A 28,000-nucleotide genomic window follows, 5' to 3' on the forward strand; every position below is an offset into this window, starting at 1 on the left:
TAGAAAAAAAACAAGGAATTGAAGGCACTATATGTTCAGCAATACGATGTGGGGCAATTTACAATATACTGTACATGTTGCACTATATGTGGTTAATATTGATGTGACTATTGGATTAACCAGACTCTGTCACACTAGCAATTTGGAGGAACCTCGATAGATAATGGTCATTTGTTATTTCATACCCTCAACTCATGTCTGTTTCACTAAGAATGTGCCATCACGAGTGAAACTTTTTTTAATTCTATCACTATTATCATGTTTGAGTTTACGAAGTCGGTACAGTAGGTTTTGTCACTTTCTTGTTAAACATTCATTAACAAACATTCCACAATTCTCCTGGATGGAAGAAACTATAAGGTCCTTTTTTTGGCCAAGTGAGTGAAATCTTAGCATCACACTTAGTTTTTGGCCCGGTCTGCCTAGCAGTCGAGCCTCCTTGATATGGACAGCTTCAATGTTAATGTGCATCTTGTTTTTGATTAGCTGAAGAGTATTTTGTGTGCAGTTATCCTGGTTTGTGTCTGTTGGTAAGCTGGGAATGTTTACAATAACAGCATCTTGTAATTTATCTTGTTCCAGTAAGTCCTTTTGATACTGTAGGTATGTACTCCATTGAGAGTCAATGTTTGCCCTCCAGTCTCGTTCAGCCTCTGATAACTTAGTTGTTAGGGAAGCTAGTTGTTTTGTGTGGCTAATGAGAGTTGTTTGCATGTCTATGTTGTTCAGTCTTCGTTGTCAAGTTAGTTTTGCTTCCAGTTCAATGATCCTTGAGTTATGGGTAACTAGAGAGCATTCTAAGTCTGTAATCCTTTTTTCATAATTTTCATTTTGTAGTTTGAGGACATAATTTTCCTGCAAAATCTTCTGAATGATGTGTTGAAGAGGACTGTGCACTGGTGCCATACCTGGGGATGTTGATAAGCTGTAGTCAGAGCTGTCGGTTGGGTTGAAGAGGTCTTGTGTATTTGCCATGGTTGATGTGGTGCTGTCAGTTAGGTGGTGAGAAGTGGGCGAGGGTGAATCCTGGGAATGATTAGGGGTTGTCTGCCATGATTGTTGTTTTATCGCCCGGGGCAGTGGTGAGGAGGGGTGGATGATGTTATGGTGTCCTCCAGGGAGACATGAGTCGTAACAGTGTCCTTGGTGCCTTGGTGCTCAACTTGGTGTTTTTTTTTTCTTTCCCTCCCATGTGAACACTGGCAAAGTTGTGAAGGTGCAGCTACTGTAAGTTGGTGATAAACATCGCCTGGCTGGTTGTACGTCTGACAGCAGGGTTGATGTTTGGTATGCCAGGCAGTCCTCTTTTAATAAAATTTGGTCAGCTTGTTGACATTACCATCAGTTGTCCTGGCTCGTTATAAGTTCCACATGAAATCATGCAGCAGTACTTGCAATTAGGCCATCATTGGAGCTTATATCAGTCCAAGGGACTGCAAAGATTAAGGAGCAGCCATTAATGCTGCCACTGCCTGCTGCATGCTGCTGAAGTATTACAGTAAATTAAGTTCAGGAATTTACACTAAATTGCCTTTATTATAATCATAACTAAGTGCTAAACCTACAAGGGTCATAGAGCAATGGCCCAAATTAAGCACTAGAATTGCACTAAATTAACTTCTAGAATTACACTAAATTAAACTCCAGAATTACAATAATTTAAACTTTACAATTACAATAAACCTAACCTCTGCAGTTACACTAAATTATGATCTAGTATTACACTAAACTTAAACTTTTGAAACTTGGTCTAGAAATGTTTTCAAGAACATTGTCTTTACAGGAAATGTTCACAAGAATAAAAACATTTTTGGAAAAGGCTGTGTAAAACATGCCTAGTTGTGAAGGCTTACTCAGCCCTGTAAGATCTTAAGAAGGTATTACCAAGGCTGGTTTCTCCTTAGGAAAATTAATGAATAGAAAAAGAATAATAACATGCAAATATAAACACTTTATTGTTAGAATTGAAAATATAAAACATTTAAATATGAACTTACATCCTACTTGAAAGAAAAATTAAATATAAAAATGATATCTGAATTCAACGCTAATATGTACAGTTAGACTGGGGTGTCTTGGTTGATGTTGACACCGCGTATTGTAGAAATTGTAGCCGTTGCTGATGATGTGGGGTGGCCACAGCTGGTGAGTGACAACCCAACGACTATTCCTTCACAGTAGGTTTTGCCTTGAATGATCTGTCAAGATGATAGGAACACAGGTCTTTTACCACTGCAAAGATGAGGGGTAGTTGCCTGGGGTAGGCTACAACTAGGTATGTAGATCAAGGATGACATCCCAGAACTCATGTGAAGTTTGTCTCCTTCAGCACTGTCTCTGTGGTTGCCAGATGACACAAGCTGACATTCCAAGCTAGAGACAAAAGTTAACCACTGCTTGAGAAATCACTCTCCATGATAAGCAAAGCATTTAAAACAATGGTAAGGATTTAAAAGCAAAACATAGAAATCAAGGCAGAATGAACATCTTAGAATTGGTTAAAAGTGAAGCTTTTAACCAATTTATCCACTAAAATAGGAGCAGACACTTTTACTTACAGTTGTGCTGGGAGCTGTGAGTCAAGTGATTATCCATTTGGTTGGAGCCCCACACGTCACCTTTCTGGGTGGAGAAAATGGGGGGGGGGGATAGCAGGAGCTAGACACTGACCTTACCTTAACAAGCAGACTGGCAATCAAACTATTGTCACCATATACTCCCTCACTACTCCTATCTGTTGAACTTTTCCCTCACACTCCCTTACACCAAGACTTATAGTCAAGGAGTATAATAGGCGAGGAAAAAGTTCTAAACCAGGAAAGTTGCTTAAGGTACCAAATCTTCTACTGACTGTCACAACTTAACAAGTCAGAGAAATAATTGGATGAACCATTGATATACACAATATGGAACTTAAAAGCTTGGAGTGCCAATGTCCACCCCAAGAGGCAACTGTTGGTTCCCTTAAAAGTTTCTAGGTATATCAAAAGTTTGTGATCCGTCTCTAAAATGAATTCTTTTCCCAGTAAATAAAATTTAAGTTTGGAGATATCCCACACAAGGGCCAAACATTCCTTTTCTATGGTGGAGTATCTCGTTTCTGCAGGAAGAAGTTTCCGGCTTAGGAATCATACAGAAACGGGTGTACCATCATGATACTGTAGTAACACTGCACCTAGGCCGGTATTAGAGGCATCATTTCTTAAACAAAATGGCTTATTAATATCTGGAATCTTAAGTATAGGGTTTGTAGAGTTGTTCTTAAGTTCATTAAACTTTTCTCGAGCTACATCGGAAAGTTCAAGAGGTTCCTTCACAGACTTTTTAAGGTAGTCGGATAATATGCCTGTAAGATCGGTAATGTTGGGGATAAACCATGCATAAAAATTTACAGAACCAAGAAAGCTAGGCATGAGCTTCTTGGTTTTGGGGAATTTAAACTCTAATAAAGCTTTGATCTTACTGGGGAGAGGCTGCAATGAGTTATTAGAAAGAATCAATCCGAGATATCTAATTTTGTTATACCCCAGGAAGCATTTCTTCAGCTGGGCAGTGAGGCCATGTGAGCATAACCTACGCAAAACTGATGTTAATGTTTGGATATGCTTGCCCCACATATATGTCATTATGTAAATGTTGTCAAAATAAACTGAAACATTTGGCATATTACCCAAGACCTTTCTCATCAGTCTCACATAGGTAGCATAGGCAGTTACCAAACTGCATCAGTCCTTGGTGTGTAGGAAAAGTGGTGTACTGCTTAGAAGAAGGATCTAACATTACTTGATGATATGCTTGCACAATATCAATCTCTGAAAAGAAAGAAGAGTCATAAAATTTGTGTAGATCACTATCTATTAAGGGCATAGGCTCAGCATCCCACCTAGTTATAGCATTAAGTCCTCTGAAGTCAATAGCAAGTCTATATGAATTGTCTTCCTTAACCATGACTACTGGTGAGCAATATGCAGATACTGAAGGTTCAATGATCTTTAATTTTAATAATCTGTCTACCTCTCGGTCAAATGCATCCCTAAGGTGAACTGGAACTAGGTATAATTTCCGTTTGATAGAACTGTCCGTGACTAAGTCAATCTTATGGACTACCATGGAGGTGACACCTGGAATATCCGTAAAAACATCTGAGAATTTACCCACACATTGAAGTAGTTCATGTTTCTTATGGTCATCCAAAGACTCATTGATATTAATGTTTGTCGCACCTGAGTGGTCAAGAGTCACCAAGTCATGTAGTTCTCTGTCACAGCCTACGTTAGGGTTGTCAATTACGCACACCTTACACTCCTCAGTTGTCTTATCAAGTTTGTGTGGAAAAACTAAATCAAAGTCATTCAGACAGTTAACCGAATTTCTTCGGTAATATTTCTTAAGAATGTTGATATGATAAAGCTTAGGTTTCCCCTTGATTTCCATGCTACTAATGATTTATTTGACTTTATTGGTAAAAGTACCAGAACTTCATCCCCTACTTTAAAACTTCTCCTCTGACTTTTGGTATCAAAATAGGTTTTGTACTGGTCCATTGATAAGCTTAAGTTTTTTGAAACTATGTCAAAGGTCTCCTCAAGTTTGGATCTAAGGTCAAGGAGAAACTGATAAGAAGACTGAACCTCAGCATTTACCTCCTCATTAGTCTATAAGTCATGAAGGATGGACAATGGACCTCTGGCCTGTCTACCATAGAGAAGTTCAAAAGGTGAAAACCCCAGAGTTTAAGGGAGCAAAGTTTCCTTAAAATGGACTTGAGAATTGAATGCTGGCACTCAATCCTCCCATTACAACTGGGATGATAGGATGTTGTGAAGAGGGGCTTCACTCCCAGAAGTTGGTAGAGGTGTTGTATTAATTCAGATGTGAATTATGTCCCACGATCAGACAAAATTTCTCTAGGGATGCCAACTCTGGAGATGGACAGAAGTGCTTCAGCCACCTCTGTAATAGTTATGGACTTGAAGGGTACGGCTTCAGGGAAACTTGAAGCATTATCAACTAATGTTGATTATGCTTCAATCCGCTAATGTTGTCATTTAGACAAACCAGAATAAAAGACGTCATTTTACTTTCTACTAGAGGCTTTGATTTCTTAAGATCTGGTGAACCCTTGCCCTTAGGGTTCAATCCCTTTAGGTCTTTTTAGTTATTGTGAGCCTCAGCATACAAGTCAGCGGCCTCAGCAACTTCCTCAGCTTTAATCAGGTTACGTTCTCTAATGAATGTTCATATCTGGTGGGGAAGAGCTGTCAGGAACTGGTCAGCAACCATAAAGTCTCTAAGAGATTCATAACTGTGATCAATTCCTGAGCTCTCTATCCAAAAGTTGAACAAAAGAGAGTAACCTGCAACTGTTGAAAGTTTTGGCCATGCTGTAAGGTGGCATACCTGAAATCTTTCCTATAAGAATTTGTGATTTTTTGGTATGCTTTAAGGATTGCCTTCTTAAGTAGGTTATAATTACATATATCCTGTGACAAAGTTGCATAGATATTCAATACTGTACCAGAAAATAACATACCTAACCTGGTAGCCCAGGTGTCAGCTGGCCATTCACAGAGGGTATCAGTATTTTCAAACCTAATAATGTATGAAGTTATGTCTTCCCCCTCTGTGAAGGGAGGTAAATTAGGTGTTGCACTATGTGGACTAGCTGTATGATCTTCAATTACTCATTCCTCTAATTGCCATTGTAAAAAAGTTAACTTTTTATTTTCTAATTCAAGGCGTGCTCTCTCTACCTCACGATCTTTTTCCCTCTCTCTTAACTCGTTTTCTCTAGCTCTTTCCTCAAGTTCTCTATATTTTGCTCTTTCCTCAAGTTCTCTTAATTTAGCTTGTTCCTCATGTATTTTAGCTTGTTCCTCACAGACTTTAGCTCTCTCCTCATGATCAAGTCTATCACACTCCTTTTTGTCTTCTCTCTCTCTTTCTATCTTGGTTTTTCTCTTTCAATTCAATCTCACTCCTTTTTCTCCTCTCTCTCGATTCTTTCTCTCTCCTTTTTCTCCTCTCTTTCTCTTCCTGTCTTTCTTCTCTCTCAATTCTTTCTCTTTTAATTCTTTCCTGGATCTTAGCACTAATGAAAGCTTCTAAATTTTTCAACGTTATTCCTAACTTACTCCCAGCGTTCATCCAAAACTGGTATTCCTCCATGCTTGCAAGAATAACTTAAACTACTAGGGGAAAATGAAACGGGTATCAAAGAAAATGGAGGGTTCAATTCCTGCTCCGCTCAAACTGTAAATAAATCGGAGGGACGCTCCTTGCTTCGATTAAACAGTATGTATGAATGAAAACAGAGGGTTCCATGCCGATTCCAACCAAACAGTAAGTTGAATGGGGTCCCTTGACCATCCAATCTTCTCACCAACAAATCAAGTGTGTCCTACAACAGTTCCCTTGATATAATAAATAGAGCTCAATGAAACAACTTGTCACTGGAAAATCTCGGGTCCCTAGAGTCTATTCCTCCAAATCACTTCAAGCTCAAAAATAAAGGTGGCAGAATTAACTAGTATATCCTGCCTTGACTTGACTTACAATAAATTGAGACTATAACAATCACCAAATCTTTTAATTACCTGTACTGTAGTCCTACCATAGAGAATGATTACTCATGGCTGGTGGTAACCGTCTGTGGTATGCGGTGTTGAAGTTCCAATGGTAGATTCGAGATTGAGTCGAATCTTAATTCGGTCAAGTGATCCTGGCAAGGTCGCCACTTGTGAAGGCTTACTCAGCCCTGTAAGATCTTAAGAAGGTATTACCAAGGCTGGCTCCTCCTTAGGAAAATTAATGACTAGAAAAAGAATAATAACATACAAATATACACTTTATTGTTAGAATTGAAAATATAAAACATTTAAATATGAACTTTTATCCTACTTGAAAGAAAAATGAAAAATGAAACATAAAAATGATATCTGAATTCAACGCTAATATGTACAGTTAGACTGGGGTGTCTTGGTTGATGTTGTTGACACTGCGTATTGTAGAAATTGTAGCCGTTGCTGATGATGTGGGGGGGATGTCACAGCTGGTGAGTGACAACCCAACGACTATTCCTTCACAGTAGGTTTTGCCTTGAATGATCCGTCAAGATGATAGGAACACAGGTCTTTTACCACTGCAAAGATGAGGGGTAGTTGCCTGGGGTTGGCTACAACCAGGTACATAGATCAAGGGTGATGTCCCAGAACTCATGTGAAGTTCGTCTCCTTCAGCACTGTCTCTGTGGTTGCCAGATGACCCAAGCTGACATTCCAAGCTAGAGACAAAAGTTAACCACTGCTTGAGAAATCACTCTCCATGATAAGCAAAGCATTTAAAAGAATGGCGAGGATTTAAAAGCAAAACATGGAAATCAAGGCAGAATGAACTACGTCTTAGAATTGGTTAAAAGTGAAGCTTTTAACCAATATATCCACTAAAACAGGAGCAGAGGCTTTTACTTACAGTTGTGTTGGGAGCTATGAGTCAAGTGATTATCCATTTGGTTGGAGCCCCACACGTCACCTTTCTGGGTGGAGAAAAGGGAGGGGGGGATAGCGGGAGCTAGACACTGACCCTACCTTAACAAGCAGGCTGGCAATCAAACTATTGTCACCATATACTCGCTCCTACTCCTACCTGTTGAACTTTTCCCTCACACTAGTTTAATGATCTTTATTAAGGAACTTAAAAAACACAAATTATGACATTCATGGATAAGTGGTAAATCCAAAGGAAGTTCTACACCACCTGGAGGGCTTTCAGGATTGATGCAAGGAAGTAAACCACATGTCCAGCTCCTCAGATCAAGAGACTCACACCAACACTGAAGGTTGGAAAAAACATAATATTAATATCCGGATATCTGATGATTTTAATGCTAGACCTGCTCTGGTGCCAGGTGTGGGACCAGGGGTGGCACCAGGTGAGGGAAAAGGTGTCACACCAGATGAGGAACCAGGTGTGGCACCAGGTGAAGGACCAGGTGTGACACCAAGTGAGAGACCAGGTGTGGCACCAGTCCTCAGGTGCAGTGACATCCGAAAGCGACTCCAGGTAACACTCAAGCAACGACAAACTTTTGTTTCTATGCTGCACGTCTAGGATTTTTCCTACATACAGTATACTGCCAGACAAGCCTCTGGTTCCCCAAGATTTCCCTCATAAAGATTTCTGATATGCATAAGTCAATCAGATTTAAATGAGAAATTGAGCACTGATATGATTTCCAACTTTTCAGAATTCTTGTGTTTTACTAAATTATATTTTTCTGAAAACTTTTAAACAGTGAACACAAATATTGTTTCACTCCAGTATGAGTTCTCAGGTGTCTTACTAAACTTGGTTTTCATTAAAGTCTTTTAGACTTTCTGAAAACTGATATGTTTTTCTCTCTAGTATGAATTCTCATGTGACTTACTAAATTATTTTTATGAGAAAAGTTTCTCAGACATTCAGAACACTGATATGGTTTATCTCCAGTATGAGTTCTCATGTGACTTATTAAACTTGATTTTATAGAAAAGTTTCTCAGACATTCAGAACACTGATATGGTTTCTCTCCAGTATGAATTCTCCTGTGCCTTTCTAAACTTATTCTTTGAGAAAAGGCTTTCAGACATTCTGAACATTCATATGGTTTCTCTCCAGTATGAGTTCTCATGTGACTTACTACGGATGATTTATGAGAAAAGTTTTTCAGGCATTCTGGACACTGATATGGTCTCTCTCCAGTATGAGTTCTCATGTGACTTATTAAACTGTTTTTTTCAGAAAAGTTTTTCAGACATTCTAGACACTGATATGGTTTCTCTCCAGTATGGGTTCTCATGTGACTTTCTAAACATGATTTCTGAGAAAAATTTTTCAGACATTCTGAACACTGATATGGCTTCTCTCCAGTATGAATTCTCATGTGACTTTCTAAAAATGATCTTTCAGAAAAGTTTTTTAGGCACTGTGAACACTGAAATGGTTTCTCTTCAGTATGAGTTCTCATGTGTCTTTTTAAACTTATTTTTTGAGAAAAGTTTTTCAGACATTCAGAACAATGATATGGTTTCTCTCCAGTATGAGTTCTCCTGTGTCTTTCTAAACTTACTTTTTGAGAAAAGGCTTTCAGACATTCTGAACAATGATATGGTTTCTCTCCAGTATGAGTTCTCATGTGACTTACTAAGTATAATTTATGAGAAAAGTTTTTCAGGCATTCTGGACACTGAAATGGTTTCTCTCCAGTATGAGTTTTCATGTGACTTACTAAACCTTTTTTTTCAGAAAAGTCTTTCAAACATTCTAGACACCGATATGGTTTCTCTCCAGTATGAGTTCTCATGTGACTTTTTAAAGTTGATTTTTTAGAAAACGCTTTTAGACACACTGAACACCGAAGTGTTTTTTCTATAATAACTCTGGTCAGTGATACACACTGAGGTTGTTGCGAGGAAGACTGTTTGAGTGAGTGTGAATGTTGATCTAGTTGGTCTCCTACATGAACAACTGTACATTGTGTTGCTTCAACACATTGTTTTTCAAGTATATCAGACATACTGAACAATAGTATTCTCACATATTAAATTGCTTGTCCAGAGGAGATTCTGAGAATATTTTATTACAATAAAACCTAATATTTCTGCAATATTCTATTATTATTATATATATAGATATATCCTAGGTAGTAAGTTGGTAGACAACAACTGCCCAGGAAGGTACTACCGTCTTGCCAAGTGAGTGTAAAACAAAGGCCTGTAATTGTTTTACATGATGGTAGGATTGCTGGTGTCCTTTTTTCCGCCTCATAAACATGCAAGATTTCAGGTATGTCTTGCTACTTCTACTTACACTTAGGTCACACTACACATACATGTACAAGCATATATATACACACCCCTCTGGGTTTTCTTCTATTTTCTTTCTAGTTCTTATTCTTGTTTATTTCCTCTTATCTCCATGGGGAAGTGGAACAGAATTCTTCCTCCATAAGCCATGCATGTTGTAGGTGACTAAAATGCCAGGAGCAAGGGGCTAGTTACCTTTTCTCCTGTATATGTTACTAAATGTAAAAGGAGAAACTTTTGTTTTTCCTTTTGGGCCACCCCGCCTCGGTGGGATACGGCCGGTGTGTTGAAAGATATAGATATATATAACAAGCACTAAACTAGCAGGGGTAGTATAGTGTATGAGGAATAGGAAGGGTTACACTAGCAGATATTTCAGTGTGAATGGCACATTAACCGTATAACATTGTTGTTGGCAATGTAAACGTTGTATTGCCAACAATATTGTTATGTACAGTGTTGTATGGGCACTCGGTTGGTAGCACACTCACCTCACACCTCAGTACAAGTGGAAACATTGGGTCGTCTTTCTTTAAGACACCTGCTGTTCATGTTCGCCTAGCATTAAGTAGGTACCTTCAAGTTAGTAAACTGGTGAGGGTTGCATCCTGGGGACAAAATTAACCTAATTTGCCTCAAATGCTCTGAATAACCAGGGTTTTCTATATAATATATCACTGATGTCAGCTATGGCCTGTGTGAAAAAAGTCAGTAAACTGGGTATATGGTACTTCAGACTCCGAGGGACTTTTACAGTGTTACTGCCTGCACTGCCATCTAGCGGGCCACTGTAAAACTACAAATTTCTTTGGGTCTATGATTCTTTAGTTTCTACTCCTGGTAGTATTAACCTCATCTGGTATTTGTAGGAGTCTGGGAAATCACTTCTCCTCCACTCTTCTCTTTATCAGGTAAGAGTAATCAACCAGGAATATTGTTCATTTATTTTGTATTTAACCTGGTTACCAGTAATGATAATGAAATACAATTACCACTGTCTTCCTTCAGTGTTATACTTAATAACCATCTTGTAACCAGTATTTTTTTCTCATTATCAGCTCTCCTGCTGGCTTGGTCACCTACAGTTGATGCTAGATATCTTGGAGTTAGAACCCAGGCAACAGAACTTAGTGGAACATAAGAGATTCCTCATCTCTCCTTTCATATCTGGTGTGAGATACTGTGAACTAATATCAACATAAGCTTCTGAACATCAGACTAGCACTGCCTACCTAGAATAATTAACATCATATCTTCATTACATCTTAAGATCTGCTAGACTACGATAAGTCTCGTGTCTCAAGATCTCACAAGAACCAATGGTGGCCCTTTTTTATATAAATATTTTCAATTTTTTCATTATCTTTCCTAGAAGTTACTCATTATTTATTTTTCCATACTTCTGATCAGGTGGAAGGTGTTCCCCTGACAGTCTATATAAGTTGTATCATGTACTTGTACAAATAAAGACTATAATAATAGAAAATAATATACTGCATTATAAACATTATTGTCACTGTATCAATTACACTGTACTCTTACCACTGTATTATTAACACTCTAGTTAGTATTATCATTCTTATTAACACTATAGTTAAGTGTTGTCACTATATATGCATTACATTATTTACAGCTCTTACATGAAATTTCTAACACTGATGTTGACACTTCAAATTCAAACCTCTGGTGTCAGGATGACCTGCAGTACTGACACTATAAGTGCCAGACTCTGGTGTCAGGATGACCTGCAGTACTGACACTATAAGTGCCAGACTCTGGTGTCAGGATGACCTGCAGTACTGACACTACAAGTGCCAGACTCCGGTGTCAAGATGACCTGCAGTGCTGACACTACAAGTGCCAGACTCTGGTGTCAGGATGACCTGCAGTACTGACACTACAAGTACCAGACTCTGGTGTTAGGATGACCTGCAATATTGACACTACAAGTACCAGATTCTGGTGTCAGAATGACCTGCAGTACTGACACTGCAAGTGCCAGAATCTGGTGTCAGGATGACCTGCAATACTGACATTACACATGCCAGACTCTGGTGTCAGGATGGCCTACAATATTGACACTACAAGTGCCAGACTCTGGTGTCAGGAAGACCTACAACACTGACACTACAAGTGCCAGACTCTGGTGTCAGGATGACCTGCAATATTGACACTACAAATGCCAAACTCTGGTGTCAGGATGACCTGCAATATTGACAGTACAAGTGCCAGACTCTGGTGTCAGGATAACCTGCAAAAATAATTGAAAAATTAGAATCTATTATTATTATTTTTTATTTTTTTTTATCACACTGGCCGATTCCCACCAAGGCAGGGTGGCCCGAAAAAGAAAAAGTTTCACCATCATTCACACCATCACTGTCTTGCCAGAAGGGTGCTTTACACTACAGTTTTTAAACTGCAACATTAACACCCCTCCTTCAGAGTGCAGGCACTGTACTTCCCATCTCCAGGACTCAAGTCCGGCCTGCCGGTTTCCCTGAACCCCTTCATAAATGTTACTTTGCTCACACTCCAACAGCACGTCAAGTATTAAAAACCATTTGTCTCCATTCACTCCGATCAAACACGCTCATGCATGCCTGCTGGAAGTCCAAGCCCCTCGCACACAAAACCTCCTTTACCCCCTCCCTCCAACCTTTCCTAGGCCAACCCCTACCCTGCCTTCCTTCCACTACAAACTGATACACTCTTGAAGTCATTCTGTTTCGCTCCATTCTCTCTACATGTCAAAACCACTTCAACAACCCTTCCTCAGCCCTCTGGACAACAGTTTTGGTAATCCTGCACCTCCTCCTAACTTCCAAACTACGAATTCTCTGCATTATATTCACACCACACATTGCCCTCAGACATGACATCTCCACTGCCTCCAACCTCCTCCTCACTGCAACATTCATCACCCATGCTTCACACCCATATAAGAGCGTTGGTAAAACTATACTCTCATACATTCCCCTCTTTGCCTCCAAGGACAAAGTTCTTTGTCTCCACAGACTCCTAAGTGCACCACTCACCCTTTTCCCCTCATCAATTCTATGATTCACCTCATCTTTCACAGACCCATCCGCTGACACGTCCACTCCCAAATATCTGAATACATTCACCTCCTCCATACTCTCTCCCTCCAATCTGATATCCAATCTTTCATCACCTAATCTTTTTGTTATCCTCATAATCTTACTCTTTCCTGTATTCACTTTTAATTTTCTTCTTTTGCATACCCTACCAAATTCATCCACCAATCTCTGCAACTTCTCTTCAGAATCTCCCAAGAGCACAGTGTCATCAGCAAAGAGCAACTGTGACAACTCCCACTTTGTGTGTGATTCTTTATCTTTTAACTCCACACCTCTTGCCAAGACCCTCGCATTTACTTCTCTTACAACCCCATCTATAAATATATTAAACAACCACGGTGACATCACACATCCTTGTCTAAGGCCTACTTTTACTGGGAAATAATTTCCCTCTTTCCTACATACTCTAATTTGAGCCTCACTATCCTCGTAAAAACTCTTCACTGCTTTCAGTAGCCTACCTCCTACACCATACACCTGCAACATCTGCCACATTGCCCCCCTATCCACCTTGTCATACGCCTTTTCCAAATCCGTAAATGCCACAAAGACCTCTTTAGCCTTATCTAAATACTGTTCACTTGTATGTTTCACTGTAAACACCTGGTCCACACACCCCCTACCTTTCCTAAAGCCTCCTTGTTCATCTATCCTATTCTCCGTCTTACTCTTAATTCTTTTAACCCTTTGAGGGTTTTCGTCGTACTAGTACGTCTTACGTGTAGGGGTTTTTGACGTACTAGTACTCATAAATTCTAGCGGCCTCAAATCTAGTGGGAGAAAGCTGGTAGGCCTTCATATGAAAGAATGGGTCTATGTGGTCAGTGTGCACAGTCTAAAAAAAATCCTGCAGCACACAGTGCATAATGAGAAAAAAAAACTTTGACCATTTTTTTTTTAATAAATCAGCGACTTTGCAGTGTATTTTCGTATGGTATTTATTGTTGTATTCTAGTTTTCTTGGTCTCATTTTATAGAATGGAAGACATATTACAGAAATTGAGATGATTTTGACTGGTTTTACAAAGAAAGGTGCCTTGAAATTGAGCTCAAAGTAGCAGAAATGTTCGATTTTTACCAAACTTCAAAAGTAAACAAATCGTGCCAAGCGTGCAATACACGTCAACTGGTGAGTCTAATATTCTTTCACAAGTGCACCAATAATATTTATACCATTTTTTACACTAATGCAGTAGTCTGCATAAGAGTAAATCTTATATTTTTTGTGAAAATAAAAATTCAAACTGGAAAGCAAAAGAATATAAGAGGGGCCTTGAGACGTGACTAATGACTAGAGGAAATGTCATTTTGGTGCCAGGAATGTCTTTCTTGTTTATTCTGGACCCTATTCGGAAATTGGCATCTTTTGAAATTTGTGTGAAATTGGCAAAATTGCTAAATTCTGACCACTGTACTGGATAGTTGTATTTCATAAATGAGTGGTTTCTTGCACCCATTCGATAGAAAGAAATGGAGTTCTAGCGGAATATTCATGTTTTTTGTCGACTAGTACAGTGAAATTGGCCGAAAATGGGGCTCAAAGTGGGCAAAATCGCCGATGCGTAAACTTCGCCGAGATCGCTAACTTTGCGAGAGCATAATTCCGTAAGTTTTCTATCAAATTTCAAACTTTTGGTGTCTTTATGATCGGGAAAAGATTCTCTATCTTTTCATAAGAGAAAATAATTTTTTTTTTTTTTTAAATTTGGCCGACACTGAGAACGAGTTTTGGAGAGGGCCTGTCGACCCTCAAAGGGTTAATAATAACTCTGAGAGTAAGACGGAGAATAGGATAGCAGATGAACAAGGAGGCTTTAGGAAAGGTAGGGGGTGTGTGGACCAGGTGTTTACAGTGAAACATATAAGTGAACAGTATTTAGAAAAGAGAGGTCTTTGTGGCATTTATGGATTTGGAAAAGGCATATTATTATTATTATTATTATTATTATTATTATTATTATTATGATTGCTGATGTTATGAATGAAAAGAAGTTGGATGTCCTGGCCCTAAGCGAAACAAAGCTGAAGGGGGTAGGAGAGTTTCAGTGGGGGGAAATAAATGGGATTAAATCTGGAGTATCTGAGAGAGTTAGAGCAAAGGAAGGGGTAGCAGTAATGTTAAATGATCAGTTATGGAAGGAGAAAAGAGAATATGAATGTGTAAATTCAAGAATTATGTGGATTAAAGTAAAGGTTGGATGCGAGAAGTGGGTCATAATAAGCGTGTATGCACCTGGAGAAGAGAGGAATGCAGAGGAGAGAGAGAGATTTTGGGAGATGTTAAGTGAATGTATAGGAGCCTTTGAACCAAGTGAGAGAGTAATTGTGGTAGGGGACTTGAATGCTAAAGTAGGAGAAACTTTTAGAGAGGGTGTGGTAGGTAAGTTTGGGGTGCCAGGTGTAAATGATAATGGGAGCCCTTTGATTGAACTTTGTATAGAAAGGGGTTTAGTTATAGGTAATACATATTTTAAGAAAAAGAGGATAAATAAGTATACACGATATGATGTAGGGCGAAATGACAGTAGTTTGTTGGATAATGTATTGGTAGATAAAAGACTTGAGTAGACTTCAGGATGTACATGTTTATAGAGGGGCCACAGATATATCAGATCACTTTCTAGTTGTAGCTACACTGAGAGTAAAAGGTAGATGGGATACAAGGAGAATAGAAGCATCAGGGAAGAGAGAGGTGAAGGTTTATAAACTAAAAGAGGAGGCAGTTAGGGTAAGATATAAACAGCTATTGGAGGATAGATGGGCTAATGAGAGCATAGGCAATGGGGTCGAAGAGGTATGGGGTAGGTTTAAAAATGTAGTGTTAGAGTGTTCAGCAGAAGTTTGTGGTTACAGGAAAGTGGGTGCAGGAGGGAAGAGGAGCGATTGGTGGAATGATGATGTAAAGAGAGTAGTAAGGGAGAAAAAGTTAGCATATGAGAAGTTTTTACAAAGTAGAAGTGATGCAAGGAGGGAAGAGTATATGGAGAAAAAGAGAGAGGTTAAGAGAGTGGTGAAGCAATGTAAAAAGAGAGCAAATGAGAGAGTGGGTGAGATGTTATCAACAAATTTTGTTGAAAATAAGAAAAAGTTTTGGAGTGAGATTAACAAGTTAAGAAAGCCTAGAGAACAAATTGATTTGTCAGTTAAAAATAGGAGAGGAGAGTTATTAAATGGAGAGTTAGAGGTATTGGGAAGATGGAAGGAATATTTTGAGGAATTGTTAAATGTTGATGAAGATAGGGAAGCTGTGATTTCGTGTATAGGGCAAGGAGGAATAACATCTTGTAGGAGTGAGGAAGAGCCAGTTGTGAGTGTGGGGGAAGTTCGTGAGGCAGTAGGTAAAATGAAAGGGGGTAAGGCAGCTGGGATTGATGGGATAAAGATAGAAATGTTAAAAGCAGGTGGGGATATAGTTTTGGAGTGGTTGGTGCAATTATTTAATAAATGTATGGAAGAGGGTAAGGTACCTAGGGATTGGCAGAGAGCATGCATAGTTCCTTTGTATAAAGGCAAAGGGGATAAAAGAGAGTGCAAAAATTATAGGGGGATAAGTCTGTTGAGTGTACCTGGTAAAGTGTATGGTAGAGTTATAATTGAAAGAATTAAGAGTAAGACGGAGAATAGGATAGCAGATGAACAAGGAGGCTTTAGGAAAGGTAGGGGGTGTGTGGACCAGGTGTTTACAGTGAAACATATAAGTGAACAGTATTTAGATAAGGCTAAAGAGGTCTTTGTGGCATTTATGGATTTGGAAAAGGCGTATGACAGGGTGGATAGGGGGGCAATGTGGCAGATGTTGCAAGTGTATGGTGTAGGAGGTAGGTTACTGAAAGCAGTGAAGAGTTTTTACGAGGATAGTGAGGCTCAAGTTAGAGTATGTAGGAAAGAGGGAAATTTTTTCCCAGTAAAAGTAGGCCTTAGACAAGGATGTGTGATGTCACCGTGGTTGTTTAATATATTTATAGATGGGGTTGTAAGAGAAGTAAATGCGAGGGTCTTGGCAAGAGGCGTGGAGTTAAAAGATAAAGAATCACACACAAAGTGGGAGTTGTCACAGCTGCTCTTTGCTGATGACACTGTGCTCTTGGGAGATTCTGAAGAGAAGTTGCAGAGATTGGTGGATGAATTTGGTAGGGTGTGCAAAAGAAGAAAATTAAAGGTGAATACAGGAAAGAGTAAGGTTATGAGGATAACAAAAAGATTAGGTGATGAAAGATTGAATATCAGATTGGAGGGAGAGAGTATGGAGGAGGTGAACGTATTCAGATATTTGGGAGTGGACGTGTCAGCGGATGGGTCTATGAAAGATGAGGTGAATCATAGAATTGATGAGGGAAAAAGAGTGAGTGGTGCACTTAGGAGTCTGTGGAGACAAAGAACTTTGTCCTTGGAGGCAAAGAGGGGAATGTATGAGAGTATAGTTTTACCAACGCTCTTATATGGGTGTGAAGCGTGGGTGATGAATGTTGCAGCGAGGAGAAGGCTGGAGGCAGTGGAGATGTCATGTCTGAGGGCAATGTGTGGTGTGAATATAATGCAGAGAATTCGTAGTTTGGAAGTTAGGAGGAGGTGCGGGATTACCAAAACTGTTGTCCAGAGGGCTGAGGAAGGGTTGTTGAGGTGGTTCGGACATGTAGAGAGAATGGAGCGAAACAGAATGACTTCAAGAGTGTATCAGTCTGTAGTGGAAGGAAGGCAGGGTAGGGGTCGGCCTAGGAAGGGTTGGAGGGAGGGGGTAAAGGAGGTTTTGTGTGCGAGGGGCTTGGACTTCCAGCAGGCATGCGTGAGCGTGTTTGATAGGAGTGAATGGAGACAAATGGTTTTTAATACTTGACGTGCTGTTGGAGTGTGAGCAAAGTAACATTTATGAAGGGATTCAGGGAAACCGGCAGGCCGGACTTGAGTCCTGGAGATGGGAAGTACAGTGCCTGCACTCTGAAGGAGGGGTGTTAATGTTGCAGTTTAAAAACTGTAGTGTAAAGCACCCTTCTGGCAAGACAGTGATGGAGTGAATGATGGTGAAAGTTTTTCTTTTTCGGGCCACCCTGCCTTGGTGGGAATCGGCCGGTGTGATAATAAAAAAAAATATTATTATTATTATTATTATTATTATTATTATTATTATTATTATTATTATACAGTATACAGTAAATGTGTGACACCAGTATAGGTGAGAGATCACTACAAGGCTGAGGGAAACTATCAATAATAGGAAGTTCAGTAAAGTCAGAGTTTAACACAGCTCACTTTAACAAAGTGGAAATATTCAACAAAAATCTCTGCAACAATTAATTCTGACACAACAAACTTGCAAGATTATACAGTTGTTTATTGTGTACAATCAATACAAAACAACCTCATCTTTGGCCACCACAATCACCATTAATGGCCATCTGCTACTCAATAATATTTTCTTAAACTGAAGGCTACTGTGATAAAATAACTTATGAACTAACAAAGAAAGTCAGACTTGACCCAATAAGTCAGCTTCAGTTAAAATGTCGTTGTGCCTATCTGCACTTAACCCTTTCACTGTCTAGACACCTAAAATGAAACTTGCTCTCAGTGCAAAAGTCCCCCCCCCCCCAAAAAAAAAAAGAAAAATCTTCTTCTATGAGAGAGAATCTCTTTCCAAAGTTAATTACACATAAATGGACATAAATTCGTTAGAAAACATTCAGCGTAGGATGACTAAATTAATACATAGCATTAGAAATCTTACTTATGAAGAAAGATTGAAGACTCTTAAGTTACATTCACTAGTTAGACGAAGAATGAGGGGAGACCTGATCGAAGTGTATAAGTGGAAGATAGGTATTAATAAAGGAGATATTAATAAGGTCTTGAGAATATCTCTCCAAGAGAGAACCCGCAGTAATGGATTTAAATTAGATAAGTTTAGATTTAGAAAGGACACAGGAAAGTATTGGTTTGGAAATAGGGTAGTTGATGAGTGGAACAGTCTACCTAGTTGCGTTATTGAGGCTAGGACTTTGGGTAGTTTCAAATTTAGGTTGGATAAGTACACGAGTGGGAGGGGTTGGATTTGAGTGGGACTTGCACATCAGAGCTTATTTCTTGGGTAGCATTGAAAATTGGGTTGGTCAAATTGTTTTGTTAGTGGGATGAATTGTAAAGGACCTGCCTAGTATGGGCCAACAGGCCTGCTGCAGTGTTCCTCCTTTCTTACGTTCCTAAAAGTATGTAATTCGATGGAAAACCCATGGAATTACACTGGCTAAACATTAGCGGTCTTGGCACAATTTATGCAGTATCAAGTTTGCCCAGGATGAGTCCCATTTTAGGCCAATTCCATTGTTCCAGTCGAGCAAATTCTTAGCTATTTCACTAGTACAAGTGCTCCTCATTGTACAATGGTTCGACTTACAATATTTTCACTTAACGATGATGCAACAGTCATGCACATTCCTGGCAATAGCAAGCCATACTCTCAGTCTCTGTAGCGAATGTAACCATAAACATCTTCATTTACTTTCTGATACTGGTATTTAGTTACAGTAATTACTTACTTATTCAGTTGATTCCTGTGCACCAGTCAATACATGCAGTTTTCATATCATCTGCATCATCTGTGCTCAAATGCAAAAATACCAGAGACAATGTTTTAATTCAAACAGAGAGGAGACACGAACTGAAGCTGTACATGAGAGGCTCTCCCAATGTTTACATACCCTCTGCATATCTTTTTTTGCAAAATACAGGTTAAAAAATTAAAGGAACTTGAATGTAATGTGTATACAATACCTACTTCATATACGCTTGTGTAAAATTTTATCTGGTACACTCATATTTTGTAATAAAGAAACTGACATTTGTGAGGGTGTTGTTGTTGTTGTTGTTGTTGTGGTGTTAAAGGCTACCAATACTCAAGCATCCCACTCACTGTCTCCTAAGCTATTTTTGTTGAAAATGCAAGAGAAATGCTAATTTTGTATTAATATGTACTAAATACAGTGGTACCTAGACTTACAAGTTTAATTTGTTCTGTGACCCAGCTCGTAACTCATTTTGCTCATATATCAAGTCAATTTTCCACACTGAAATTAACTGAAATGCCATTAATCCATTCCAGCCCAAAAAAACCACTCCAATTCTTTTGATACAGGTTTTTAACCCTTTGATTGTTTTTGTTGTATGTACAGAAGCAGAAGAAAATTAAAAGTGAATATAGCAAAGAGTAAAGTTATGAGGATAACAAAAAGATTAGGTGACAAAAGGCTGGATTTCAGATTGGAGGGAGAGAGTATGGAGGAGGTGAATGTATTCAGATATTTGGGAGTGGATGTGTCAGTAGATGGGTCTATGAAAGATGAGGTGAACCATAAAACTGATGAGGGGAAAAGGGTGAGCAGTGCTCTTAGGAGTCTGTGGAGACAAAGAACTTTGTCCTTGGAAGCAAAGAGGAAAATGTATGAGAGTATAGTTTTATCAATGCTCTTATATGGTGTGAAGCATGGGTGATGAATGTTGCAATGAGGAGAAGGCTGGAAGCAGTGGAGATGTCATGTCTGAGGGCAATGTGTGGTGTGAATATAATGCAGAGAATTCGTAGTTTGGAAGTTAGGAGGAGGTGTGAGACTGCCAAATCTGTTGTCCAGAGGGCTGAGGAGGAATTGTTGAGGTGGTTCGGACATGTATGGAGAATGGAACAAGACAGAACGACTTCGAGTGTATAAATCTGTAGTGGAAGGAAGGCGGGGTAGGGGTTGGCCTAGGAAAGGTTGGAGGGAGGGGGTAAAGGAGGTTTTGTGTGCGTTGGGCTTGGGCTTCCAGCAAGCATGCATGAGCATATTTGATAAGAGTGAATGGAGACAAGTGGTTTTTAATACTTGACATGCTGTTGGAGTGTGAGCAAAGTAACATTTATGAAGGGATTCACAGAAACCTGCAGGCTGGACTTGAGTCCTGAGGATGGGAAGTACAGTGTCTGCACTCTGAAAGTGGGGTCTTAATGCTGCAGTTTTATAAACTGTAGTGTAAAGCACCCCTCTGGCAAGACAGTGATGGAGTGAATGATGATGAAAGTTTTTCTTTTTCGGGCCACCCTACCTTGGTGGGAATCGGCCAATGTGTTAATAAAAAAAATATATACATCTTACGAGCCAGTGTTTTTGACATATTAATACTCCAAAAATCTAGTGGCTTCAAATCAAGCAAGAGAAAGCTGGTAGGCCCACATGTGAGAGAATCAGTCTGTGTGATCAGTGTGCACAGTATAAAAAATCCTGCAGCATGCAGTGCATGAGAAAAAAAAATCCTCTAACCTACTTTTTGTATTAAAATGCCGAATTTGAGGTGTATTTTCGTATGGTATTTATGGTTGTATTCTTGTTTTCTTGGTCTCAATCGAGAGAATGGAAGATATATTACAGAAATAAAGATGATTTTCATTGGTTTCATGATGAAAAGGACCTTGAAATTGAGCTCAAAGTAGCGGAAATATTTGAATTTTGCCGATGTTCAAGAGTAAACAAATGACATCACCGTTCAATACTTGTCCAACTGGCTGGTCTAATACACAGTCATGAATGGGTTAACATTATTTATACAATTATTACAATAATGCAGTAGCCTGCATAACAGTGTGAATAAAAATTCAAAATAGACAGTAAGAGTAATATAAGAGGGGCCTGGAGATGTGACTAATGAACAGATAAAATGTTATTTTAGTGTCAGGAATGTCTGCATTGTTTATTCTGGACCCTATTTTGAAATTGGCATGTTTTTTAATTCGTGAGCAATTGGCCAAATTGCCAATTTCCAACCACTTTATTGGGTAGTTGAAATTGGTAAATGAGCAGTTTCTTGTACTCAATCGATAGAACAAATGGACTTCTAAAGAAATAGCTATGAATTTGGTCAATTGGAACAGTGGAACTGGCCGAAAATAGGGCTCAAATTGGGCGAAATTGCATATGTGTATATATCGCTAAGATCGCTAACTTCGCGAGAGCGTAATTCTGTAAGTTTTCCATCAAATTTCGTACTTTTGGTGTTATTACCATCGAGAAAAGATTCTCTATCATTTCATAAGAAAAAAAAATTTCTTCGAATATTTTGCAACACAGAGAGAGACTTCAGGATTTGGGGTTGCAATAGTCAAAGGGTTAAATAAGAAAAATAAGAAAAGGTAAAAATTATTTCTTATATAGAAATAATTTTTACCTTTTTTTGCCAGGTCCAAGTATGTTTTAGACATGCTGAAGTACATATGAAACTCTTTGACGCACGGTGTAAGATGAGCGTCATTCCACTGCTGACAGTGCAGCAGTGGTGACATTTAATGTTCGTACACTGCCTTGGCTTGTGCAGGAGGTGAAGTGTAAATTAGCAGATTCAAGAGAGATTTAGACTGAAGATAGTTAACAGGTGTGGCTCACATGAAACCCACTCAAGGTGATATTCAATTATATTTGTAACTTCAACTGTATCCACTAACTCCTCACTAACAATGTCAAAGAGTGGAGATGCCTCAATAATAATAATAATAATAATAATAATAATAATAATAATAATAATAATAATTATTATTATTATTATTATTATTATTATTATTATTATTATTATTATTAATTTAGGGAACTGGAGCACAGATCCAACTCCTTAGATCAAGAGCCCATCACCACGTACATACTAACAATAATAATTATTATAACAATAATAATAATAATAACAGTAAGGAGAAACTTCAAAAGGCTGCCAGTAGTTGGCGTCACCAACAGCAAAACATTGGTAACCACTACAAGTACAGTGGACCCTCGCCTAACGATGGCATCGCATAACGTTAAATCCGCCTAGCAATACATTTTAATCCAAAAATTTTGCCTCGCCTAGCGCTAAAAAACTCGCTCGACGCGATTCGTCCGAGACACGTCCATGTGCGGCCTGAGCCAGCCTCACTTGTTCCGTGGGTGGCAATGTTTACAAACCAGCCTCTGCGGTCACATCCAAGCATACAATCGGAACACTTCATATTATCACAGCGCTTTTAGTGATTTCACCTGCAAAATAAGTGACCATGGGCCCCAAGAAAGCTTCTAGTGCTAACCCTGTGGTAAAAAGGGTGAGAAATACTATCGTACCACACTCAGCTGCTGCTGCACCACCGTCAGCTGTTGCTGGACCAGTCAGCTGTTGCTGCACTACAGCTGCTGCTGCACCAGAGTCAGCTGCTGCTGCACCTCGGTCAGCTGTTGCTGCACTACAGTCAGCTGCTGCTGTACCACAGCTGCTGCTGCATTTGGTCAGCTGTTGCTGCACCACAGCTGCTGCTGCACCACAGTCAGCTGCTGCTGCACCTCGGTCAGCTGTTGCTGCACTACAGTCAGCTGCTGTGGCACTACAGTCAGCTGCTGTGGCACCACAGCTGCTGCTGCACCATGGTCAGCTGTTGCTGAACCACAGTCAGCTGTTGCTGTTGCTGCACCACCATCAGCTGTATTACTCGTAGATGTGGAGAGCGTGTTGTTGGTATGGCTTAACATGAAACAATTATCGAGAAACAATTAACCCCAGAGGGTTAGCCACCCAGGATAACCCAAGAAAGTCAGTGCATCATCGAGGACTATCTAACTTATTTCCATTGGGGTCCTTAATCTTGTCCTCCAGGATGCAACCCACAACAGCTGACTAACACCCAGGTGAACAGGAAACAATGCCTGGAACTAGTGCTCATATTGGTGAGGTTAGTGGGGAGGATGTGGAAGAGTTGGTGGAGGAGGACAATGAAGAACCACTGATGAGCTGCTAAATTATCTTCAACAGCAAGAGGCCACACCTGAGGAAACTGCTTCGGAGGAGGGGAGAGAGAAACTGAAGAAGTTGCCTACTTCAAAGATTAAGGAAATGTGTGCAATGTGGCTTAAAGTGCAAACCTTTTTTGATGAAAATCACCCTCACACAGCTATTGCAAGCCGTGCTGGTGACTATTAAACTGACAATGTTGTGAAACACTTTAGGAATGTCATAAAGGAACGAGAGGTACAGGCCTCTATGGACAGATATGTTGTGCGACAGAGGTCCAGTGACTCTGAAGCTGGTCCTAGTGGCATTAAAAGAAGAAGGGAAGTAACCCCGGAAAAGGACTTGCCACCTCAAGTCCTAATGGAAGGGGATTCCCCTTCTAAACACTAAGACCATCCACACTCTCCCCTCCTCCCATCCCATCAATCATCACCAGATCTTCAATAAAGGTAAGTGTCATGTATTGTACATCACTTCTTCAGTTTGTGTGTATTAAAATTAAAATTTCATGTGGTAAAAAAAATTTTTTTTTCATACTTTGGGGTGTCTTGCACGGATTAATTTGATTTCCATTATTTCTTATGGGGAAAATTAATTCGCCTAACGATAATTTCGCCTAACGTTGAGCTCTCAGGAATGGATTAATATTGTTAGGCGAGGGTCCACTGTACACTTTTCACCTGTCTAGGCTTAGTAGTCTATAAGTATTAGGTTAAGTCTGCCTGAAATGCCTTGGCATGACAGTGGCTTTCTTTGCTCCAATTATATTATGATATGTAAACACACACTGTAACCTTCGCAAAGAAATAAATATTTTATTTATTTATTTATTTATTTATTTATTTATTTAAGGAATCCCCCTTGAGGGGGAAGTTCGCATCCTGAAATTTCCTTCATATCCAGAAGCAAAAAATCGACCAATCAACAGTTCGTATCCTGAAAAATTCGCATGGCGGGGCGTTCATAAGCCAAGGTTCCACTATTTTCCGATATGGAAAACGTGAGGAAATTAAAACTGTATCGGAGTACAGTGGACCCCCGGTTAACGATATTTTTTCACTCCATAAGTATGTTCAGGTGCCAGTACTGACCGAATTTATTCCCATAAGGAATATTGTGAAGTAGATTAGTCCATTTCAGACCCCCAAACATACACGTACAAACGCACTTACATAAATACACTTACATAATTGGTCGCATTCAGAGGTAATCGTTATGCGGGGGTCCACTGTATAAAACAATTTCCAACTACACACTAGAGCAAAAAACTAATGTAAAATACCTGGGAATGATAATGTCAGAGGATCTTACCTTCAAAGACCACAACATTGTATCAATTGCATCTTCTGGAAAAATGACAGCATGGATAATGAGAACCTTCAAAACTGAGGATGCCAAGCCCACGATGACATTCTTCAGGTCGCTTGTTCTATCTAGGCTGGAATATTGCTGCACACTAACAGCACCTATAAAATGTACAGAGAACCTTCATGGCACACATAACTGCGATAAAACACCTCAATTACTGGGAACACTTAAAGTTCCTCAACCTGTACTCCCTAGAATGCAGGCGGAAGAGATACAATATTATATACACTTGGAAAATCCTAAAGGGATTAGTACCAAAATTGCACATGAAAATCACTCCCTATGAAAACAAAAGACTCGGCAGATGATGCAGGGGTGCCACTAGCACAATAAAGAGACAACACAATAAGTTGAGGGGAGGCCCAGGACTGTTCAACTGCCTCCCAGCATACAACAGAGCCCTGACTGTCTTCAAGAAGGTGCTGGATAGGCACCTAAAGTCAGTACAATGAACCCTCTGTTATCACCCATTCCATCTATCGGCAAACTCGCTTATAAGACGGTTTTTCAGCTTCCGGTTATTGGCCATTGTTTTGCTTATCGGCCATATGGGACACGTCAACCCGCCACTGCGAGCTGCTCACGTCAATCTGGACGTGTCTGTCTCTGGGCAAGTGAGGAAGCTTCTGCTCATTCACCCAAACATTTCTCTATAATCCACTGATTTAGTGCAACTGCGAAATAAGCAACTGAGCCCAAATAAAGTTCCTAGTAAAATTCCTTTGGTAAAGAAAGTGAGAAACAAAATGGAATTTAAGAAAGAAGTTGTTGAAAAGCATGAGAGTGAAGGAGGAAGAGAGACGAGAGAAAGTAAGATAAGTGATTAAGCAACAGAAAAAGACAACACGAAACTTAACTCCTCCAATGTTGTTAGAGGTATATTGGGCTACTGACAACAATACTGCTCTGCCTATCTTCTACCACCCTAAAGCATAGCTAGCATCTCCTCCAAGGTAAAGTAAGTGTAAATATTTCTTATTTATAAATCAGAGTGTAAATAATTCTTATTTATAAATTATGTACACTGTTTGTGTGAATGGTGGTGGTAGCTCTGCTGCTGCCCATTACCACTGGTATGTACAGCTTATGCTCTCAGTGGCCCTTATAAACCCAACAACTACAACACACCCAAACTTGCCACATACATAATGACATGTTATTCATTCTAGAGTATATATCATGTTTCTATGTTATTAATAGTGTTTATTATGTCATAATAAATGAATTGTGATAAATAAATAAGCCGTAGAGTTAATAACAGTGTCACATTTAAACCTCCCTCGCCATTTTGCATACACCAACAAGACTCTTCAATACAGATAAAAGTGATTTAAATGTTCATTTATCCATTTCATTAGTCATTTTATTTAGTTCTCATTGTTTTCTGTATGTAAAACTATAGTTAATCTTTAGAAAATGCATTTTCTGTTAATATTTTTGGGTGTCTGAATCGGATTAGTTGGATTTACATTAATTCTTATGGGAAATATTATTTCGGTTATCAGCCATTTCGCTTTTAGGCCGACCTTCTCGAACGGATTACAGCTGATAACTGAGGGTCCACTGTACCTGCACAGGCAGACGGTGGTTCATACGTTGGGTTGCATGTGGCCAACAGTAACAACCTGGTTGATGAGGCCCTGATCCACCATGAGGCCTGGTCACTGACCTGGCCATGGGGGCACTGATCCCCGAAACCATCTCCAGATATAATCCAGGTAATTACTTTATTCCTATTGTATCTCCTTTAATAGTAACTGATTTTCACATAGTTAAGTTACCTACCTATTTTAAGATATAAATAATAAGTTATTACGAGGACCCCAATGCTTTTTTTGGTTATCTTGGAGAGTAATAAACACATATGTTGCTATGTATGATAATTTATGTAACTGTATTTATATGAACCTGAATAAACTTACAAGTTAACATACAATATTTATTTCTTGTTAAACAAAACTTAATATATAGGCCTATGAAGGTCTAAATTATTTGTCAGGTGGGATATATACAACAAAATAATAATATAATAGGTAAAATAAGGCCAACACACCGACACCTGCAAGAAAAAATTAACAAAAACTAGAGAATGACATCTGTATATTTTGTTAAACAAAATCATAAAAATAGGCCTATGAAGGCCTAAACAGACCCCCAGGGACACTATATACCACAAAATTATATTATAATAGACAAATTAAGTTACACAGCAGTACCTGTAAGATATATTAGTGAAATATACAAGACGAAATTTTTATCTTTGGTTAAAGAAAAGTTATGATCTAGGCCTATGAGAACCTAAATCACTTATAAGACAGTCAATAATAACTCAAAATACAAGTATATAATACATAATAAGTGAGGACCTGGGAGAAATATATTAGTGTAAGATACACGAGGAGTGAAGGTTAATATTTACCATCAATAAAAGTACAAAAGTTAGGTCTATGAGATCATAAATAACTCACATCATTCTCAACATCAATATTTCTCACCTTATCACTCATCTTGGAGGATCTTGCTGCCTACAACAACATAATTACTCATAAATCTTCCTGGAGAAAACATTTGTTGTTGTTGTTGTTATGGTTTACAGAGCCACTAACAACGTGCGCCGTATCGAACCCTGTCTTCCAGTGTCCGGAAATGTAACCTCGACCAAGGTGGAATAAGTTAGTTCATCCAGGTACAAGTACACATAAATACATTTACATATTATTATTATAATCAAAAAGAAGCGCTAAGCCACAAGGGCTATACAGCATACATTTACATAAATTATCATACATAGCAGCATATATGTAGATTATCCTCCAGGATAGCCCCCAAAAAGTCATTCAAAGTAACTTATTTCCATTGGGGTCCTTGTAATAATTCTTGTTTAAACATTAAAGTTATAACAGGTAAGTAATTTAACTATGTGAA

The 28,000-nt window shown here is 39.0% G+C and overlaps 1 protein-coding gene across 1 annotated transcript; it reads right to left on the reverse strand.

The window, feature by feature from the left end:
• On the reverse strand, window positions 1–27,698 carry LOC128694177 (zinc finger protein 84-like). The gene is made up of 3 exons (XM_070093809.1): window positions 27,571–27,698; window positions 25,019–25,173; window positions 1–12,093 (listed from the first exon to the last, which is right to left on the reverse strand). Exon 3 carries the CDS (start codon window positions 9,551–9,553, stop codon window positions 8,357–8,359), a length of 1,197 nt encoding a protein of 398 aa, XP_069949910.1. The 5' UTR covers window positions 9,554–12,093; window positions 25,019–25,173; window positions 27,571–27,698; the 3' UTR covers window positions 1–8,356.
• Between the last annotated feature and the right edge of the window lie 302 nt (window positions 27,699–28,000).

Source organism: Cherax quadricarinatus, chromosome 43, assembly GCF_038502225.1.
Source record: "Cherax quadricarinatus isolate ZL_2023a chromosome 43, ASM3850222v1, whole genome shotgun sequence".
NCBI lineage: Eukaryota > Metazoa > Arthropoda > Malacostraca > Decapoda > Parastacidae > Cherax > Cherax quadricarinatus.

Excerpts from the sequence above, each read along its gene's own strand:
- LOC128694177 (XM_070093809.1), bottom strand. The coding sequence starts at position 9,553 with ATGTCTGATATACTTGAAAAACAATGTGTTGAAGCAACACAATGTACA.